This window comes from Alexandromys fortis, unplaced genomic scaffold (assembly GCF_014885135.2).
Source record: "Alexandromys fortis isolate MF-2015 unplaced genomic scaffold, M_Fortis_MF-2015_v1.1 scaffold_138, whole genome shotgun sequence".
NCBI lineage: Eukaryota > Metazoa > Chordata > Mammalia > Rodentia > Cricetidae > Alexandromys > Alexandromys fortis.
The window spans coordinates 762,007-779,247 of NW_026068034.1; the positions used below are offsets into that span (position 1 = coordinate 762,007).

At 49.7% G+C, this 17,241-nt stretch overlaps 1 protein-coding gene across 7 annotated transcripts in view; it reads right to left on the bottom strand.

Annotated features, from left to right (window-relative positions):
- Nucleotides 1-17,241, bottom strand: part of Sfxn5 (sideroflexin 5) — a 123,364-nt gene that overhangs the window by 52,049 nt on the left and 54,074 nt on the right. For 5 of the 7 annotated variants that reach the window (XM_050164948.1, XM_050164944.1, XM_050164942.1 and 2 more), the window contains 3 exons: nucleotides 5,312-5,365; nucleotides 4,775-4,831; nucleotides 3,571-3,636 (listed from right to left, as the gene is read on the bottom strand). In XM_050164948.1, coding sequence (XP_050020905.1) covers nucleotides 3,571-3,636; nucleotides 4,775-4,831; nucleotides 5,312-5,365 — 177 coding nt within the window. The remainder of the gene's footprint in view (nucleotides 1-3,570; nucleotides 3,637-4,774; nucleotides 4,832-5,311; nucleotides 5,366-17,241) is intronic. The other 2 variants (XM_050164946.1, XM_050164943.1) reach the window with 1 other exon arrangement.

Consider the following 17,241-nt stretch of genomic DNA (forward strand, 5'->3'; position numbering starts at 1 on the left):
CAGCTCCTGACAAATAACAGACGTCAGCACTGAACCTTCCTCCCAGCCAGGAGCCAGTGGTCAGTGGGTTGCATTGGCCACCTCCTCCTACTTCTGCCCAAGGACCTGCAAAGCCCAGCCTTGGACACCACGTAGGCATTCACAGCCCCTAGTGAAGAGCGCTGCTCTCACTCTGTCGTCCCCATCACCATTATTCTCTACACGGCAGACACGCTTCTGACGGCATCCAGAATCTGTTCCCATCTCTCTGAACCTCCTGTGCCTTCTCTCTAGGACACCCAGCCCTGCCGTCTGCTGGCTCTCTCCATCTGTCCCCTGTGCCATCCTCAGGACTGAGTTAGATACTCAGAGTCAGCGCCACCAGGGTTCTGACTGCCCTATGCTCGCCACTCGCCCTCCCAGCATCTCGAAAGCCATAACCGCAGCCCTGGCTCCTGCAAAGTCTGGACCTTGCAGATTTTTCAGAAGGAGTCAGGGTCCAACCTGCTCTCTTCCTTCACTGAGAACGCAAGGGCAAGCCCAGAAGCATTCCACACGAACTTCAGAACAAAAACACAAAGACGGGGAGAGGCTTCCTTTGTTAAAAGACGGCAAACTGTTAGGTTTCAAAAATAACTTAAGACGGGGTTTCTTTTTTATTCTAGAGAGAGCGCCCAGACATTGCCAAATCTATTTAGGGGGGCCCAGAGAAGCCTCTCACCCCAACAGTCTGCGGCCCAGCATGAGGTTTCGTTTGGGGGAATGTCTGATTGGCCAAGGGGTGCTACCCACTAAGGTCAAGGGTTCTCCTGAGAGAGAGCCAGGGCTCTGAAGACCTCGCAAAGGAGGCTGCGCCTCAGCTCAGCGGCGTCTCCGGGACCTGCTCGCGGCCCCGTCAGGCTCCATCCAGCCACCTGCTTGTAGGGACTCATTTTAATTAATGCCAGCCCTGGGCCAACCACCGGGGCCGTGACACCTGTTTGCAGGTCATCTGCTCCTAACAGGCTCGCCCTGGGAGGGGATTTGTCTCTAATTGAAGCCGAAATCAGTTAATGAGCCTGCAGGGCCTGGGGTTCCGGGGAACAAGGGAGAGGAAAATAAAATCAAGGCCCCGTCTTAGGCAGTTTTGTGATTTATACACACAAAAGAACAGAAAGCAAGCTGCCGATTTTCCAAGTCAGGAACTCCCCTCCATCTGCCCGAGTGAGACCCTCGCTGTGTGAAGCCGGCAGGCAGAGGGACATGCCACTGCTAAGGCTCAGGCTCCTGGAGGGGAGAGGAGGGGCCTCTCAAGACCAGCAATCAATCAGAAGCCTAATTAATAGGTATTTATGGCACAGGGCTCTATGGTTCCCTCTGTGGGGTACAAGACAGACGCCTGTCCCTAGCTAACTTGTAATCCTACTGGGGACAATGAGAGGACAGTGACAGGGTGTGACTGAGTGTGGGAAGAACAAGAAGTTTCTGGGACTTAGGTCGAAGAAAATCTCCTCTGGGGGCATCTGGAACCAAGCAAAGAGGAGGAGGTCGAGGGTGTCCAACACCATGCAAGCACAGCCCCGTGTGAAGGACCAAGTCCCAAGTAACTCTGCTGCGTTCTGTGGTTTTCCACTAACCAATCTGAGGGCGGTACAGGTCTGGGAAGGATAGGGATGAAATAATGGGAACCCCAGCACCGCTAGGAGCCCAAGGGCTGGGATTCAAGAGAGGCCAGAACTTTCATAAGTAGAATTCCTGAGCCCCAGGCCCAAGGGGAAGGTACCAGGGCAATGACCTCTCCTTTGAAGCCCTTCCCTGTGTGGCCCCCACCCTCCTTCCAGATCCTTCTACTTCATCAGAACATCTCCAGGAAGGGGGAGGCTGTTGAAGCAGCTGGGCCAGGGAGGCTCCGAACTTCTCTTGAATGAGGCCTCTCTCCTCAGCAGAGTCAGGAAACCTCAATTTTTCTGACTCCCAAATTGAGTCCCAAGCAGGGTTGCAAGGCAACCGGGCGGATTTGCAGGTTTTCTACAGTGAGCCGTCTACACAGGTCTGGCTGCATATGGCTTCTCACTGGCAGCAAGGCATAGGATTCAGGGAAAGAATGAGATCCCAGGCACAAGAAGGGATGCCCCACTTAACAGCCACTTGGAGATGGCTTGGTCTGTGTGGGAGTGAAATAAAGGAGGCCACTTGAGGACAGCCCCAAAGCTCTCCTGTAGAACACAGCAATAGCAGTGAGCGTGTAGGAGGAAGGCTTGTCACACAGTGTGTACAATTATGTTTAGTGACAAAGGAGATGAGGAAAGAAGGATTTATCAAAAGATTAGTGTATACGAGTTCTTTCTTGGTGTTAATTTGCATTTTCTTTCCTTTTAAAATTTGCTTTTATGCGTGTTTGGCCTGCATGTACATGCACCATGTATATGCAGCACCCACAGAGGCCAGAAGAGGGTGTGAGATTCTCTGGGACTGGAGTTATGGATGGTTGTGAGCCACCACGAGGGTGCTGAATCAAACCCGGTCCTCTAGAAAAGCAGCTTGTGCCCTTGACTGTTCAGCCATCTTTGCTGTCAAGACAGAGTTCCAGGGAGCCCAAGGTGACCTCAGACTCACCGTATGCCTGCGGATGACTTTGGGTTTCTGATTCTCCTACCTCTACCCTGTGAGTGCTGGGTACAGGCATGGGCCACCATGACCTGTTTTATGAGGTGCTGGGGATTGAAACAAAGCTTTGTGCACGCTAGGCAAGCACTCCAGCGGCAGAGCTGCGCTCCCAGCCCTGATTTGCACTTTCTTTCTTTTTTAATTTAATAATTGCTGTGTTACTAGTTCAGAGTTGACAACTGTGAAGGCACTTCACCCTCTGGAGTTGGTTACAAGAAGCCACCCCAAGGGGGATCCGGGAAGAGCCATACATACAGGGGTAGGAACAAGGTTGGACACTGTCTCAGAGGCTGTTGCCCACACCACTCTCTGTGGCCTGCTTGCTGCCCCTGCCTAGGAATCACCAATTCCACTCTCACTCAGTCTGCAAATTCCTGTAACAATTCCAGCTTTCTTTTTTCAGGTCTGCAAAGGCTCAGCGCGAGCCTGACTCGAGGAGTTTTATAAACCTTCTGGGGAGGCTGAATGGTAACCCTCCAAGCAAGACCGAAGAGATTACACACAGTTCTGTCCCCTGCATGCCAGCTCTACTGTAGGCCAACAGCCTCCTCTAAGTGAAAGACCAAGAAAAAGACACACACACCCTTTACTCATGGAGCCTCCCGCTTCACATGGTTGCTATCCAGGGACCCTTAGCTCAGTTAGGAGAGGAAACTCAGGATCTGGGACTGTAGACAGCCATAGACTGTGCCCCAGAGGCTGCTCTGAGGAAAATATGGAGACAAACAGCTGAGCTGTTCAAAGAGAGTGCTCAGTGCAGGGAAAGAGAGATGGCCGCCCTCCTACCCTGAACTACACATCCCCATCCTCCCAATACCCTGCAGTGCCGATTTGTGTTCTTCCTATCAGAGACTCTTCTCGGGAAAAATGGCTGGGCGTCCCCTTGCAGACTCCACTCCCCACGCCCTGGCAGCAGCTCATGGGAACTGGGTAGGGATTACTCACAGCAATGGAGACAGCACTGATGACAGCTCCCAGGTAACCCTGGATGAACTTGGATGCAGGTGAAGGCTGGAAGACACGCAGAAAGGTAGACACACTGGGTATCCAAAGCTCCTGGCCCATGAGAAGCATTCCCCAGAAAGCCGAAGGGGCCCAGGCCTCCCTCAACAGCCTTCGAAACAGAACATACAAGGCGGGGCAGGTATCGTTGGGCCCCTTTACTCCTGCTTTGTTCTAGAAAGATCTGGGCAGACACTTGCTGGCTGAAGGGTGGGAAACAGCAGGGGCCCACACAGGCCCTTTATGCCCAGGCTGTTCAGGGTCTCAGTAGGAAGGTTGTGCTGTGAGCAGGTGTTTAGGCCTGGCACACTTCTACGTGAGATAGCATTGTCTCACCAGCGACAGTCGAGCTGGCTCTCACAGCCCCCTCAGCCCAGCCATCAGGCAGCTTCGCTGTGGGTACTGCTGCCCAGTCGTCCCATAGAACAAAAGACCTCAAGTCCCAACTTAAAGAGAATTAAAGGAAAGCTGAAGAGCCAGTCTTTGCTACAGCTGCAGTTTGGAGACAGGTTTAAGGTTGTGTAGGAGCTAACTGAGGGGAGCCACATAGGCAAAACCTGCAGAGGGATGAGGGATGCAGGGCTAGATGAAATGGTGCCCTTAAAGTCTCCGGCCCCTCAACCTCCCACTGCAAAGACCAGCTTCTAAATGCTCTTTTTTTTTTTTTTTTTTTTTTGCCTCTGTCAGAAAATATTAAGAACAGCCCCTCAAAGGGAACCCAGATTCCTCTGGATCCAAGGATGGCCCAGAAGGAAAGATGGCCTTATCAGACATCAGCTTGTGTCATCGGCAACCTAAGAGCCGGGGACACTGAGCTGGCTTCTAAGTGGGTTCAGAAGTGTAGGTCAGTTCTGTCCTCAGGATGTTGACACCGTCTAGATGCGGTCTCTGAGTGTACGAGCTCCTCCCCAGAAGCACCCGGAAGCCAGCAGAACTCACCTCCTACAGACCACCCTCATTTTACCCACCTATCGCCCGGCTCTTCCCAGAGGCTCCCTGACCCATGCCACACAAGCTGGATGCTACCTGCCTGTGGAGCTGGCAGCACAAACAAGCACTCAATCATGGTAGCCTGTCACACTGTAGAGAGAATGACCAGGTCACTCCCACCTGAACCGCCATGTACGGAGAAGGCAGCAACACTCACCTTGGTAGCATTGCGGTTTGCATAGTTGACACAGGCGTTATGGCTCTGGTTCAGCCACTGAAGGCAACAGGGAGAGAAGTGAGGGAAGGCATGGACACCTCTATGGAAGACCCCACCTCCACTCCTGCCAGAAATCATGGAAAACTGTCTCTCTATGTATATAGAGATTGGGGACACTGTGGTGATGTCTAGGTGAGCACAGAAGTTTGGGGTGTGGGGTACAGTCCTCAGGATGCAGATACCATTTGCATCTAAGATCTGAATGTACAAATTGTCCCAGAAGAATCCAGAGGCTAGTGAAAGTCACCTCCTACAGAGCCCCTGTTATTTGACCCCTCTTTACCTGCCAGAGGCCCTGTCAGAAGCAACATGAGTTTCTTGGTGGTTAGCATGACGTTGGCATGAGAAAGGGGCTACAGGCCCCTGGTCACTGACCAGTGGTCAAGCAATCAAGGGGTAGAATGAGTTGCCAGTGACATGCCATTGTGTTCCAGGCACGCGTGCCTGCCTTCAGAAACCCTCTCCACAAATTCTTACCTGCCAGAAGACAGTGGATGCCAGAGTCTGGTTGGGCAAGAGAAGACCCACTACCTAGAAAAGTGAGAGGGGTAGGTTAGGGAAGGCAACAAATGCCCAATGCTTCTTTCTTCCTTTCTTCCTTCCTTCCTTCCTTCCTTCCTTCCTTCCTTCCTTCCTTCCTTTCTTTCTTTCTTTCTTTCTTCCTTTCTTTCTTTCTTTTGAGACAGAGTCTCACTACATCCAGGCTAACCCAGGTTGGCTTTGAAATCATAGCAAACCTCCTGCAGCAGCCTCTTGAATGCTAGGATTACAGGTGTCTACCACCATGCCTGGTTCACCCCGTGAATTTGCAAAGCAAAAGTATATAGCCATGGAATAGAGGGACTTGGAGCTATACAGACATGGGTGTGGTCTTGTATGCAGGTGAACAGTGATGCCCACGGTGAGACTGCATGTAGCGAAACAACCGGAGTGCAGAATTCCATCACTGTGCAATCCTGATTATATGAAAGAAAAAATATAGCTGTCTACACACACTCACATTCTCACACACATTCATGCACATTCATGCACTCACACTCATACACACACATTCACTCACTCTCTCACAACACATTCACACTCATACACAGTCGTGCACACTCATACACTCTCACACATTCTCACACTCACACACTTATATACATTCAAACACACTCACATACACACACCCTTACACACTCTCATACACACACTCTCATACACACATACACACTCACTCTCTCACACATACTCATACTCACACTCTCACACACTCTCATAACTCTCTCTCACACACACACACAACACACACACACAGCATCTGTAGTTAGCAGAATCAGCTGAGGATTTCCATGGATGCCATTCCAGACGACCTCCTCATAGTCTGACTGCTACCTTTCTCTTAACAATGGATTTTATTTATTTCCATAACTGGAGGGAGCCATAAAAACAAGTGAGCAAACAAAGGAATCGCACATCTTCCTCTCAAGTAGACTAAACCTTTCTCCTATATGATTCTTTTTTTTTAAATTTTTTTTTTTATTTTCAAGACAGGATTTCTCCGTAGCTTTTTTTGGTTCCTGTCCTGGAACTAGCTCTTCTAGACCAGGCTGGCCTCGAACTCACAGAGATCCGCCTGCTTCTGCCTCCCGAGTGCTGGGATTAAAGGAGTGCGCCACCACCGCCCGGCTCCTATATGATTCTTGTGATAATTAAATAATCTCAAAGTCCTCCAAGGAATTCATACACAGAATTTGGGGAATTGTTATCACTAAGCCTTCGTCAAGAGAAAACTGACACTGGTTAACCTAATGACTGGGCCACAGGAGTGTAACAAGCAGTGGTTTCCATGGGCGTTAGACTGCCCCCGGGGTCATGTGCTAAAAGCTCATCCCTGAGTTATCAGGGGAGGAAGTAGGTCACTGAGATGGTACCATTGAGGCATATCCTGTCTCTAGGCATTTCCCCTCATGCACGCTCTTGGCCTCCTGTCCACCACGCACTGAGCTTTTTGTTCAACCACGGATGTATTCCCTTCCACATCTGCCTCATCACAGGCCTAGAAGCAACAGAACCAAGTGACCATGAACTGAGACCTCTGAAATCATGAGCCAAAGCAAACCCTTTTCTCTTTTATATTGCATTTTGCTACAACGGGACGCTAACATTTTGAGTGAATGAATGAACAAACAAATGCAGTAGGTATGGTTGTCGAACCATTATGCCTCAAACTCAAATAGCACCTGGAATCTAGACTTGCTGGCTGCCTTTAAAATGTTTTATTTTATTTATTTATTTATTTATTTATATATTTATTTATTTATTTATGTGTGTGTGTTTTTGTACATGGAGGCCCAAAGAGATCATTGGATCCCCTGGAGCTGAAGTTATAGGCAGTTGTGATTGCCTGATGTGGGTGCTGGCAACTGAACTCAGGTTCTCTGGCAGAGGAACAAGCGCTCTTAACCACTAAACCAGTGGTTCTCAACCACTGTGACCCTTTAATACAGTTCCTCATGTTGTAGCGACCATCAACCATAAGAATATTTTGTTGCTACTTCATAACTGTAATTTTACTACTGTTACGAATCATAATGTAAATATCTGATATAAAGGATACAGTCCCTGTGAAAGGGTTGTTTGAACTCCAAAGGGATTGCTGTCCACAGGTTGAGAACCATTGCACTGAACCGTCTCTACACCCCCACACCCCCCTCACACACACACACTTTCTGAACAGTTTTATATGTCCTAGGATGGTATTGTACTTATTGTATAGCTGAGGAAGATCTTGAAGTCCCTCTCTTGCCTCTGTCTCCCCAATGCTGGTATTGCAGGAAACAGAACCATGCTGGGGTGCTGGGGATTGAATCCAGGGTTCTGTGCATGCTGAGCAAGCACCAAGCTACATCTCCAGCCTTGATGTGTGTGTGTGTGTGTGTGTGTGTGTATCTGTGTTTCTGTGAATGTGTATATCTGTGCATGTGTGTGTCTGTGTGTGTCTGTCTGTGTGTGCATCCGTGCATGTGTGTGTGTGTGAGACTGTGTGTCTGTATGTGACTCTGTGTCTCTGTGTGTTTGTCTGTATACCTGTGACTGTGTCCATGTGTGTACACACAGACACCAAGGCTCATGCATTTGGAGGTCAGAGGACAACTTTTACAAGTCAGTTCTCACTTTCCATCTTGTTTTGAAGTGAGCTCTCTCTTGTCTCCGTCCCTGCGCTTCATGCTCCAGGCAAGCTAGCCCATACACTCTGGGCAATTCTCCTGCCTCCACTTCCAATCACACCATGGGCAAGATTAGATTATAGATGTATGCTCCTGTCTCCGGGTTTCTACATGGGATCCCTGGATCCAGGATCAAGGATCTGAACACAGGTCATCAAGGCAAGTGCTTTACCCACTAAGTCATTTTCCTGGCCCTTAGCTATTTTTTTTTTTTTTTGAGACTGAGTCTACTATAGCTCAGGCTGGCTATAAACTTCCTACGTAGTTGAGGAAGATCTTGAACTCCTGATCCTCCTGCCTTACCTCGTGCATGCTGGGCTTACAGGCATGCACCACCATGCCTGGCTGATCTTGACACTGGCTGCACCTTGAAACATCAAAGACTGGTGTGGGCCTCTTAAGTTTACCTTTGGAGTGTTTGTGTGCAAAGCAGCATCTACTAAGTACTGCTGCATATGGGGAAAATGTGCACAGCCATCCACATATTGACTTATTTATTATTCCTGTAGATAAAATGGCTCTTTGGCAAGAATTTCTGCAAGGAACAAGTATAAACATCCAATACTATGCAGTAAATCAAATTCTAGACATCCTTAGCAGCATTAGTAAATCATGTTTTAAACATTAAAATGTTTTAAAACAGCGAGCACACACGCACATTTATATTTATTGGCCCATATCAGCTTGAATAAAATTATATAATGTGAAGCCATCCCACAGCTCCAACAGGAGCTACACACAGTAATTCTTTTCCAGGATGAAATCTCTGCTTGATTCTTTTGTGCAGCAGCCACATAGGGCCATGAACTAAAACCCAGGCAGGAGACCATGAGCCTCGGCTGCAGCTCTAGCCTGGTGGTCTCAGATCCATGATTCCCTCTGGAACATGACCTTTCTATGCTATCAGCTCCACACACCCCCCCACCCCAGTATGTGCTCTGTTGTGTGTGCCTGGGATCTATGTTTGTGTGTAGATACATGTGGAGGCCCGGGGGAGATGTAGAATGTGTTCATTGATGAGTGTTCAGGTACTCCACCATCTGTGGTTTATACATCATCATACTGTTGACTATGCAGTACACCCTTCACCCCCAAATCCCAGATTTCTGGATGGTGCTTAAGCCACCAGGCATGTCCTCAAACACCATTTCCTGGGACTTTGTGTATCGTCACCAAGGCACCTGCTGTCCAGGATGATCACTATACTTTGAATGATGGGGTCCTGTAGGGATATTTCATGCGTATTTTAATAAATAAAGCTTGCCTGAAGATCAGAGAGTGAAACAGCCACAATGATCAGCCGTACAGACCAGGCAGCAATGACACACACCTTTAATCCCAGTAGCCACACTAATTTGCCATAGAAACCGGGTGGTAGTGGTGCATGCCTTTAATCTCAGCGCGAGAGAGGAATATAAGACGGGAGGAGACAGCTCCCATTCACAGTCTCATTCTGAGATTCCTAGAAGCAGGATCGCCATTTCGGACTGAGGTAGAGGTCAGAGCCATGAGTGGCTGTTTTGCTTTTCTGAACTTCAGGTTGAACCCCAATTTCTGTCTCTGGCTTTTTATTAATCATGCTGCAGGGTCCCTTCACTGAATTACCTCAGAGACACTTCTTGGTTTTTGAGTCAGAGGTTGTATGTCCAAACAACTGGTTCCCATCTGTCTTGCAGTCCCTGGGCCATTTACCTGTGTCTGGCTATTAAGAAGCCTAGGCCAAGGTCAGTAAGATGGCTCAGTGGGTAAAATGCCGGCCATGCAAGTCTGACAACTTGAGTTCCATCCTTAGAACTACTCACACTTTGAGTCCTCAGAGCCCTCTGACCTCCACACATATGTGGTATTATACACACACACACACACATTCACGCACACACGCACACAGACACACACGCATAGACACACACACATGTATGCACAGACACACGCACACACACAAATAATAATAATAACAATAAATAAAATTAAAAGAAGCCTGGGCCATCTTTCTCTGTCCACAGCTCTCATGGACAGAGACTCACACTGTTCATTTCTCTACCCACTCCCAGCCTCATGATCTTCCCCTCTCTAATCTAACCTATTTATTTGTTTGTTTGTTTGTTTGGTTGGTTGGTTGGTTGGTTGGTTGGTTTTTTGAGACAGGGTTTCTCTGTTTAACAGCCCTGGCTGTCCTGGAACTAGTTCTTATAGACCAGGCTGGTCTCAAACTCACAAAGATCCGCCTGTCTCTGCCTCCCAAATGCTGGGCTTAAAGGCTGCACCACCATCACCTGGCCCTTGGGTGTCATTTTTATCTTTACTCATTTTATTCTATATATGCATTTTAAAAACTGACATATACTCTTTCCTAGAATACTGCAGAGCCCCGAATGGACGTGTACCTAGGCTGTGTCAGGCACACTCCCACTGCACGTAATTCTGACTAACAAGTGTTTGAATGTGTTGAAAACCTTGTTACCTGCTATAACACAAACCTGGGGTCCATGCCAGGGCCTCAAACCACTGAAACTTCTCCATGCTTTTCTTAAAGAGATCACCTTGTTGGATGACCTTGCCAAGCACGAACCCCTTACCATAACCTTATAATAACGAGGACCCTATAAAATGGAGACAGCCTTCCATATCATGCTGAGGTCTCAAGAAGTTCAGGGATCTTCCCAAACCTTTATAGTAAATTCAAGAGCCGAGTCTCTCAATCTCCAGCTTGGCATTCTGGTTCCGATTTTAGGGTACTCCTCCAGCTTTTCTCCATGAGCTCCAAGGAAGAGGGAGCTCAGTTACTAATCTAGTTGATGGGACATAGTATATGTAGTGTGTCCTGAGGTAGGGAAGTGGGGAGCTTAGATGGTCCCTGTGAGGGCAGGGAAGGGAAGTGGGGAGCTTAGATGGTCCCTGTGAGGGCAGGGGAGGGGAGTGGGGAGCTTAGATGGTCCCTGTGAGGGTTATTAATCTTCATTGCCAACTTGGCTGATTGAATTTAGAATGACACCTCAGGGTGTTTTCATGATGGATTCCATAAATATTTAATTGAGGTGGGAAGATATGCCCCTCAAATGTAGCCAGCCCTATAAAGTAGAGAGCTAGCTGCTTCCTGAGAAGTGGATGTCATGTGACCAGCTGCCTCAATTCCTGCTGCCACGACTTTTCACCATGAGGGGCAATGTCCTCAAACTACGAGCCAAAACAAACCCTTCTTTACTTAAATTGTGTCTATTGTGCATTTTGTCACAGTGAAGAGAAAACCAACCAAAATCCTCCCTAATCACAAAACATAAAGAACAGAAGATAGCTAGGCGGGCGATGAGGTACATGGGAGTGAGCAAGGCTGACGGACCCTAACACTCAAATGGGACTTTAAGAAGGCCAGGGTTGACTACAGGCAAAAGAGGCCAACTTCTGCTGAGGCAGCCGTGTACATGTGAGTGTGTGCGTGTCTGTGTGTGTGTGTGTGTGTGTGTGTGTGTGTGTGTGACAGAAGTCAGGCAACAGAGGCATCAGGGACAACAAAGTTACTGGTCTGACTGAGGAGAATGTCCCAGAAATTGACAAAAGACAATCTGGAGAGAGTAAAGATAGGAGACCAGGGACCCCAAGGAGCCTCCGGGGTCTGAGGCAGGTTCTGTAGGCCCCTGCCCTCTGGGTCCCTGAGGCGAGGAGGGACCAGAGCACACGATGCAGCCTCTCTCCCTATTAGGCAATGCACAGCACCATCTGCACAGTCCCAGGAGCAAGAGCAGGCATTTTATAACTTCCTTTTCTTTTTCAGTCTACATTAAAAATAAATGTTCCCTTCAGCTCTCAGATGTATATCTCTGGTGCAGCCTGCCCACATTCCCTCCTGCTGCCCTTTCCAGAACATGGCAGGGGAAGGGAAGGAAGAGAGGGAGAGAGGGAGCCAGTCCACCCGGCTGATGCCAGTGGATCACACCTCTTCCAAGAGGGAAGCGCGGCAGGCATGGCCACACTTGGTGAAGAGTGCCCAGAATGCATGGGGACCAGGGAAAGTGGAAGTAGAGGAAACAGGAGCCAACAGCCAGGCTTTCTTCCCGCCCCCACCCTCCCGCGCTGCAGGACCTTGGCCAAATCACACATCCATCTTTGCATTTACAGTTCATGCAGTGGCTGGAGTCCCCTCTACAGTTCCAGCTCTCTGCTGGCTGTCCTCTCTGCACATCTGTGGGTACCATGGGCCATGAAGTCCCATCATTTGTCCTGCTGTGGCCTAGTGATCAGTGGATGCTGGAGCCAAGACGGACCCAAGCAAGTTACCTGAGGTCTTCACACCTGTCTTTACCTGTTAAATAAAGGGCTGCCCTGGCATCTCTTGGGAGACCCAGGAGAGGAAGAAAAGCACAGAAGGAATCTGCCTCAGTGTCTGGCACGTGTTCCCGGATGTCAGGTGGCGGTGTCATTCCTCCTCCAGTCTAGTTCCTCTTTCAGTCTTGCCTGCCCCCCAACTTCGGGCCCCACAGCCTGCACCTCATAACTGAGCATCATCTCAGAACATAAGTCTTTGTGTGAATACATATGTGTTCATGTGTGTGCACATGCAAGCACAGCCTGTGGAGGCTGTGAGGACCAAGGATCAGACAGACAACAAGGATCAGAACCAGCTGTTTGAAAACCTCCTCCAGAGGTTGTTTCCAACTAACCAAGAGTCCCTGTGAGTGTGTGCGGAGTGTGGGGTGTCTGTGACAAAGCGCTGCAGCCTTCACTGACTGTCTCGGGACAGCACATCAGAGTTGCTGCTGTTGGCACTGTGATCAGCGCTCCTTGCATCGCCATCTTCACTCATGCTATCGGCTCCTGAGCCCCCGCCCACCCGGGCTCTGGGGCTGGAGAGGGACAATGTCTACTCTGAGGACAGAACAGGGAATGGGGTCAGTGGCTCCCACCTGGAAGACAGTTCAAAGGAAAACTCACTCCTCCAGTGCCCTCACGGCTATAGATAGACAAGATTTTTAAGGATTTATTTGCATTTGTATTTATGTGTATATGTGTGGGTGTGTGCACAGGAGTGCAGGTGCCCACAGAGGCCAGATGAAGGCTTAGATGCCTTGGAGGTGGAATTTAAGGCAGGTGGGAGCTGCCCAATGTGGGTGCTAGGAACTGAACTCAGGTCCTCTGGAAGAGCAGGCAGTGCTGTTAGCCTCTGAGTCATCTCTTGAGCCCAAAGTGTCTCATATACCCCAGTCTTCTGGTCAGGAGCCTTACCTGAGCTGCCGAAGTGTGTGTGTGCACACGCGTGCATGTGTGCATCCGTCCGTGTGTGTGTGTCCATGTGTGTGTGTTTGTGTATGTATGCTACCTGAGCTGCTGAACTGTGTGTGTGCCTGGGGGGGGGGGGGGAACTCAGTGGTGAAGTGCACTAGCTCTTGCAGAAAAACCTGGCTTCAGTTCCCAGTACCTACATGGTGGCTCACAACCATCTTTAACTCCAGTTCTAAGGGATCTGACGCCCTCTTCTGACTTCCATGGGCACTGCATGCACATACTTGCCAGTAGAACATACACACAAAAGATAAACAAATCTAAAGGTGAAGGCCACTGGGAGATGGCTCTGTTAGAAAATGACTTGCTGTACGAACATGAGGACCTGAGTCTGATCCCCAGCACTCACAAAGAAAATCGGAAGCAACAGTATGTAATCCTATCACTGAGGAGGAGGTGGAGACAGGCGTTGTCTAGAGGTTAGCTGGCCAGCCCATCTAGACAATTGGTTAGCTCCAGGTCCGGGGAGAGATACTGTGTCAAACAGTAAGGTGGAGCACAATTAAGGAAGACATCTGAGGTTGACCTCTGGCCTCCAAACACAAGTCTGTACCCCAGCATGTGCATGTGCGCACACACACACACACACACAAACAGCACAACAATCAAACTATTGGGAGGCAAAACCACCACAGGGTACCACCAAACTATCCCAACTGACAAGAAAAGGAAAGGGATGACTGTCCCTCTACCCTCCACTCCACTGTCCACTGGAGATCAACACCCCTCTCCACTCCTCAGGTCTCCATTCCAACTGAGGTTCTGCTCCTTTGCAGGCTCCCCTTCCCCGCCCCCCCCGACATTCACCTCAGCTGTCACTAGGTTTGTTTCTATTTCCCCAGAGCTGTCCTCGGCTTCGGAGGTGAGAAGCCAGAGGACGTTCACAACCCTCACTAGTGGAACACCTGTCTTCTGATAACGCCCCTTTCCACCGCCACCACCTCTTCCTCCTCCTCCTCAACAGCTGTCTCCCACAGACCCGCCACAGCTGGGGCACCCAACGATGTGCTAGGTTTTTCCCTGTGCTTTGCTTCCATCTTCTGATTTATACGGCAATGATCGGAATGAGAAGTGACACTTGGTGTATCGGGGATGTCGCTGCCATTCAAAGGACGCAGCCATCTCAAGCATCACCTTTCGTCAAGACTGTGTCTAGCCGTGGCTGCTGGGGTCTAGCTCTAACTGGACTGACACCTCTTGCATGGTGTGGATGGGGTCAAAATGGCTGTTATTTGGTGCCACTGGAGGTGGGCTGAAGGGAAACAAGGATTGGGATTAGGATACTGGAGAAAGTTTAGGTTAAGGAGGACTCGGGATGCCAGGAAAGCCCCGGGACGTGGACAAACCCTAACATCCTTTGCTGCTCCCCCACAGTGGACATTCAGTGACCTCGGGGATACCTTCTGAGTCTTGGGGTTTCTATACTCATGGGACCATCTGTAGCAGCAGGAGAAGGTTCAGAGTGTGTAACCCAAGGCTAGAAATGTCCCCAAAGAGTCAGAATCTGTGACCAGGAGGGTAGCTGGGTTGGTATAGTGCTTGTCTAATAGGCACAAAGCTCTAGGTCCCACACCCAGCACTGCATAAGCCAGATGTGATGGTGCACTCCTGCAAGCCTAGCACTTGGGAGATGGAGCAGGAGATCAGGAGTTCAAGGCCAGCCTCAGCTATTTAGTGAGTTTAGGACAGGCTCAGTTATTTCTGAGACCGATTTCTATTTCTATTTCATAGACCGATAGATAGATAGATAGATAGATAGATAGATAGATAGATAGATAGACAGACAGACAGACAGACAGACAGACAGACAGAAAGATAGGGCACCAAACTCACTGACCAGGGGCTCATAGTCTGTGTCCCTCATCCTCCTGAGATTTTAAAGTTCCAGACTGGGTGGGAACACGGAGCTGAGGAGGGAGGTGCAAATGTGCTCAGGGAGCCTGAGGCCCAGGAAGGCCAGAGCTCCTGGTGTGTAAGGCGTGCAGGGCACAGGCAGAAGAGTTGAAGAGACCCCAGGGCAGGGGGAAGCTGGGGAAAGAGCTACTGACTGTAGGAAGCACCCCCACGGTGGGAGCTTCTTGGAGTACCCTGAGACAATGGGTACCGGGGCCACAGCAGCCGCAGAAGTGGCCCGGGCACACTGGCTTAGCATCCGTGCTTCTGTATAAATTGGGATCTTTTTGCCACACACTAAAGTGGGGGAAAGTTCCCATCTTTAAATGTTAAGCTTAAAATAAGCCCCGACACGGGTGCCAGTGGATCTGTGAAATCTGCTGACTAAACTGGCACCCGCACTGGTGAGAGAACCAGCTCGTCCCTCTGGAGCCCCTGGGTAGGCAGTGAGGTGATTCTCAGGCTACACAGGAGGGCATGGGGTCAGGCAGGGATGCTCACGCAGGCAGGAAGTTGCTTGGATGTGGCATCTAGAAGCTTCTCGGTTGAGCTACCTGCCAGCCTTGATCACCCCTTCCCTTCATCACTCAGGGGCCCAGTTCCTAGCACATTCGCTGGCACCCTTGTTTCTATTTCGGTAGGCGTTTTCAGTGGCTTCTACATGCGCATGATTTCTTATTCTGACCACGGGCTTCATGAAGGTGTGGACTGGAACCTTCCAGACCCTTTAGGGCCAGTAATGAACGAATGTTCAAGGCTGTCAGGCAACAGCGGGGCATTCGAGGGGCCACTGTGGCTGAGGGGCTCCAGGCTTCAGGTGGAAGTGCTGGAGAAGCACTCATGTGCCTTCTACATAAGGTTAAAGTTTTGATCTGGTGGCAGTGGGAGTCCAAGCCTAGAGACAGAGAGCCATGGCTTCTCCATATCCATGGGCTCAACTGGAGATCCACCTCCGGCCCAATGCTCTGAATCTCAGAACATGGCTATGTGGGGCTCAGAAGAAGGTCCACTGCTGGGCTATCTACTGGACATCATGTCCCAAGCCAGGCTTCCAGTTTGGCCTCCGTGGAGAGATCATTACTGCTCTGAGGTGTCTCATCTCCACACTGTACGCTACTCAGTGGCTCTGAGGTCTGGTCCACACTGGACATCTGCTTTCACAGCACGTAGCCCACGGCAACGGAGATGAGCATCCCAAGCTTAGACACCAACCAACAGGGCTGCAGTTCCCTGCAACAAAGGGTTTGTCTCGGGCATGAGGGGAGCACCTTGGGGGCACTCCAGGACAGAGCTGCAAGCACACACTCCAGCACACAGCAGGCTGAGGCAGGGACATCACAGTTCAATACCAGACTGCGCTATACTGTGAAATCCTGTCTTAAAACAAATACAAAGCCATCCTAACAAAACAGAGCTGAAGCTCTTAGCTTTGTTGATTTGTCCTGGCTGAGGGCAGCCACTGACTCTGCAAAAATCTACCTGGCTGTTTAGTGAGTCATGGGCCCATATCTACCCATGAGTGACCACTAGCTCAGATGCCCAGGTCTCCGGTTTGATAATGTTGCCAAATGATGTATCAATGTAAATGTGTATAAAAATTATTATGTCAGGGATGAAGAGATGGCTCAGTCAGTAAAGTGCTTGTCTTACAAGCATGAAGACCTGGGTTCAATCCCCCCATGGCCCACTTTAAGAAAGAAATGAGGTATGGGGAGGGAAGGCACTTGCTCATCTCACACAGGGGAAGTGGGAGCAGGAGGATCCTTGGGGCCCACTGTCTAGCCTAGCCTGCTTGGTGAGTTCCAAGCCAGTGAAGGACCCTGTGTCAAAAACAAGATGGCATGGGTCTGGAGAGATGGCTCAGAGGTTAAGAGCACCAGCTGCTCTTCCAGAGGTCCTGAGTTCAATTCCCAGCAACCACATGGTGGTTCACAACCATCTGTAATAAGATCTGGTGTCCTCTTCTGTACTGCAGGATACATGCAGGAAGAATTCTGTATACATAATAAATAAAAATCTTTAAAAAAAAAA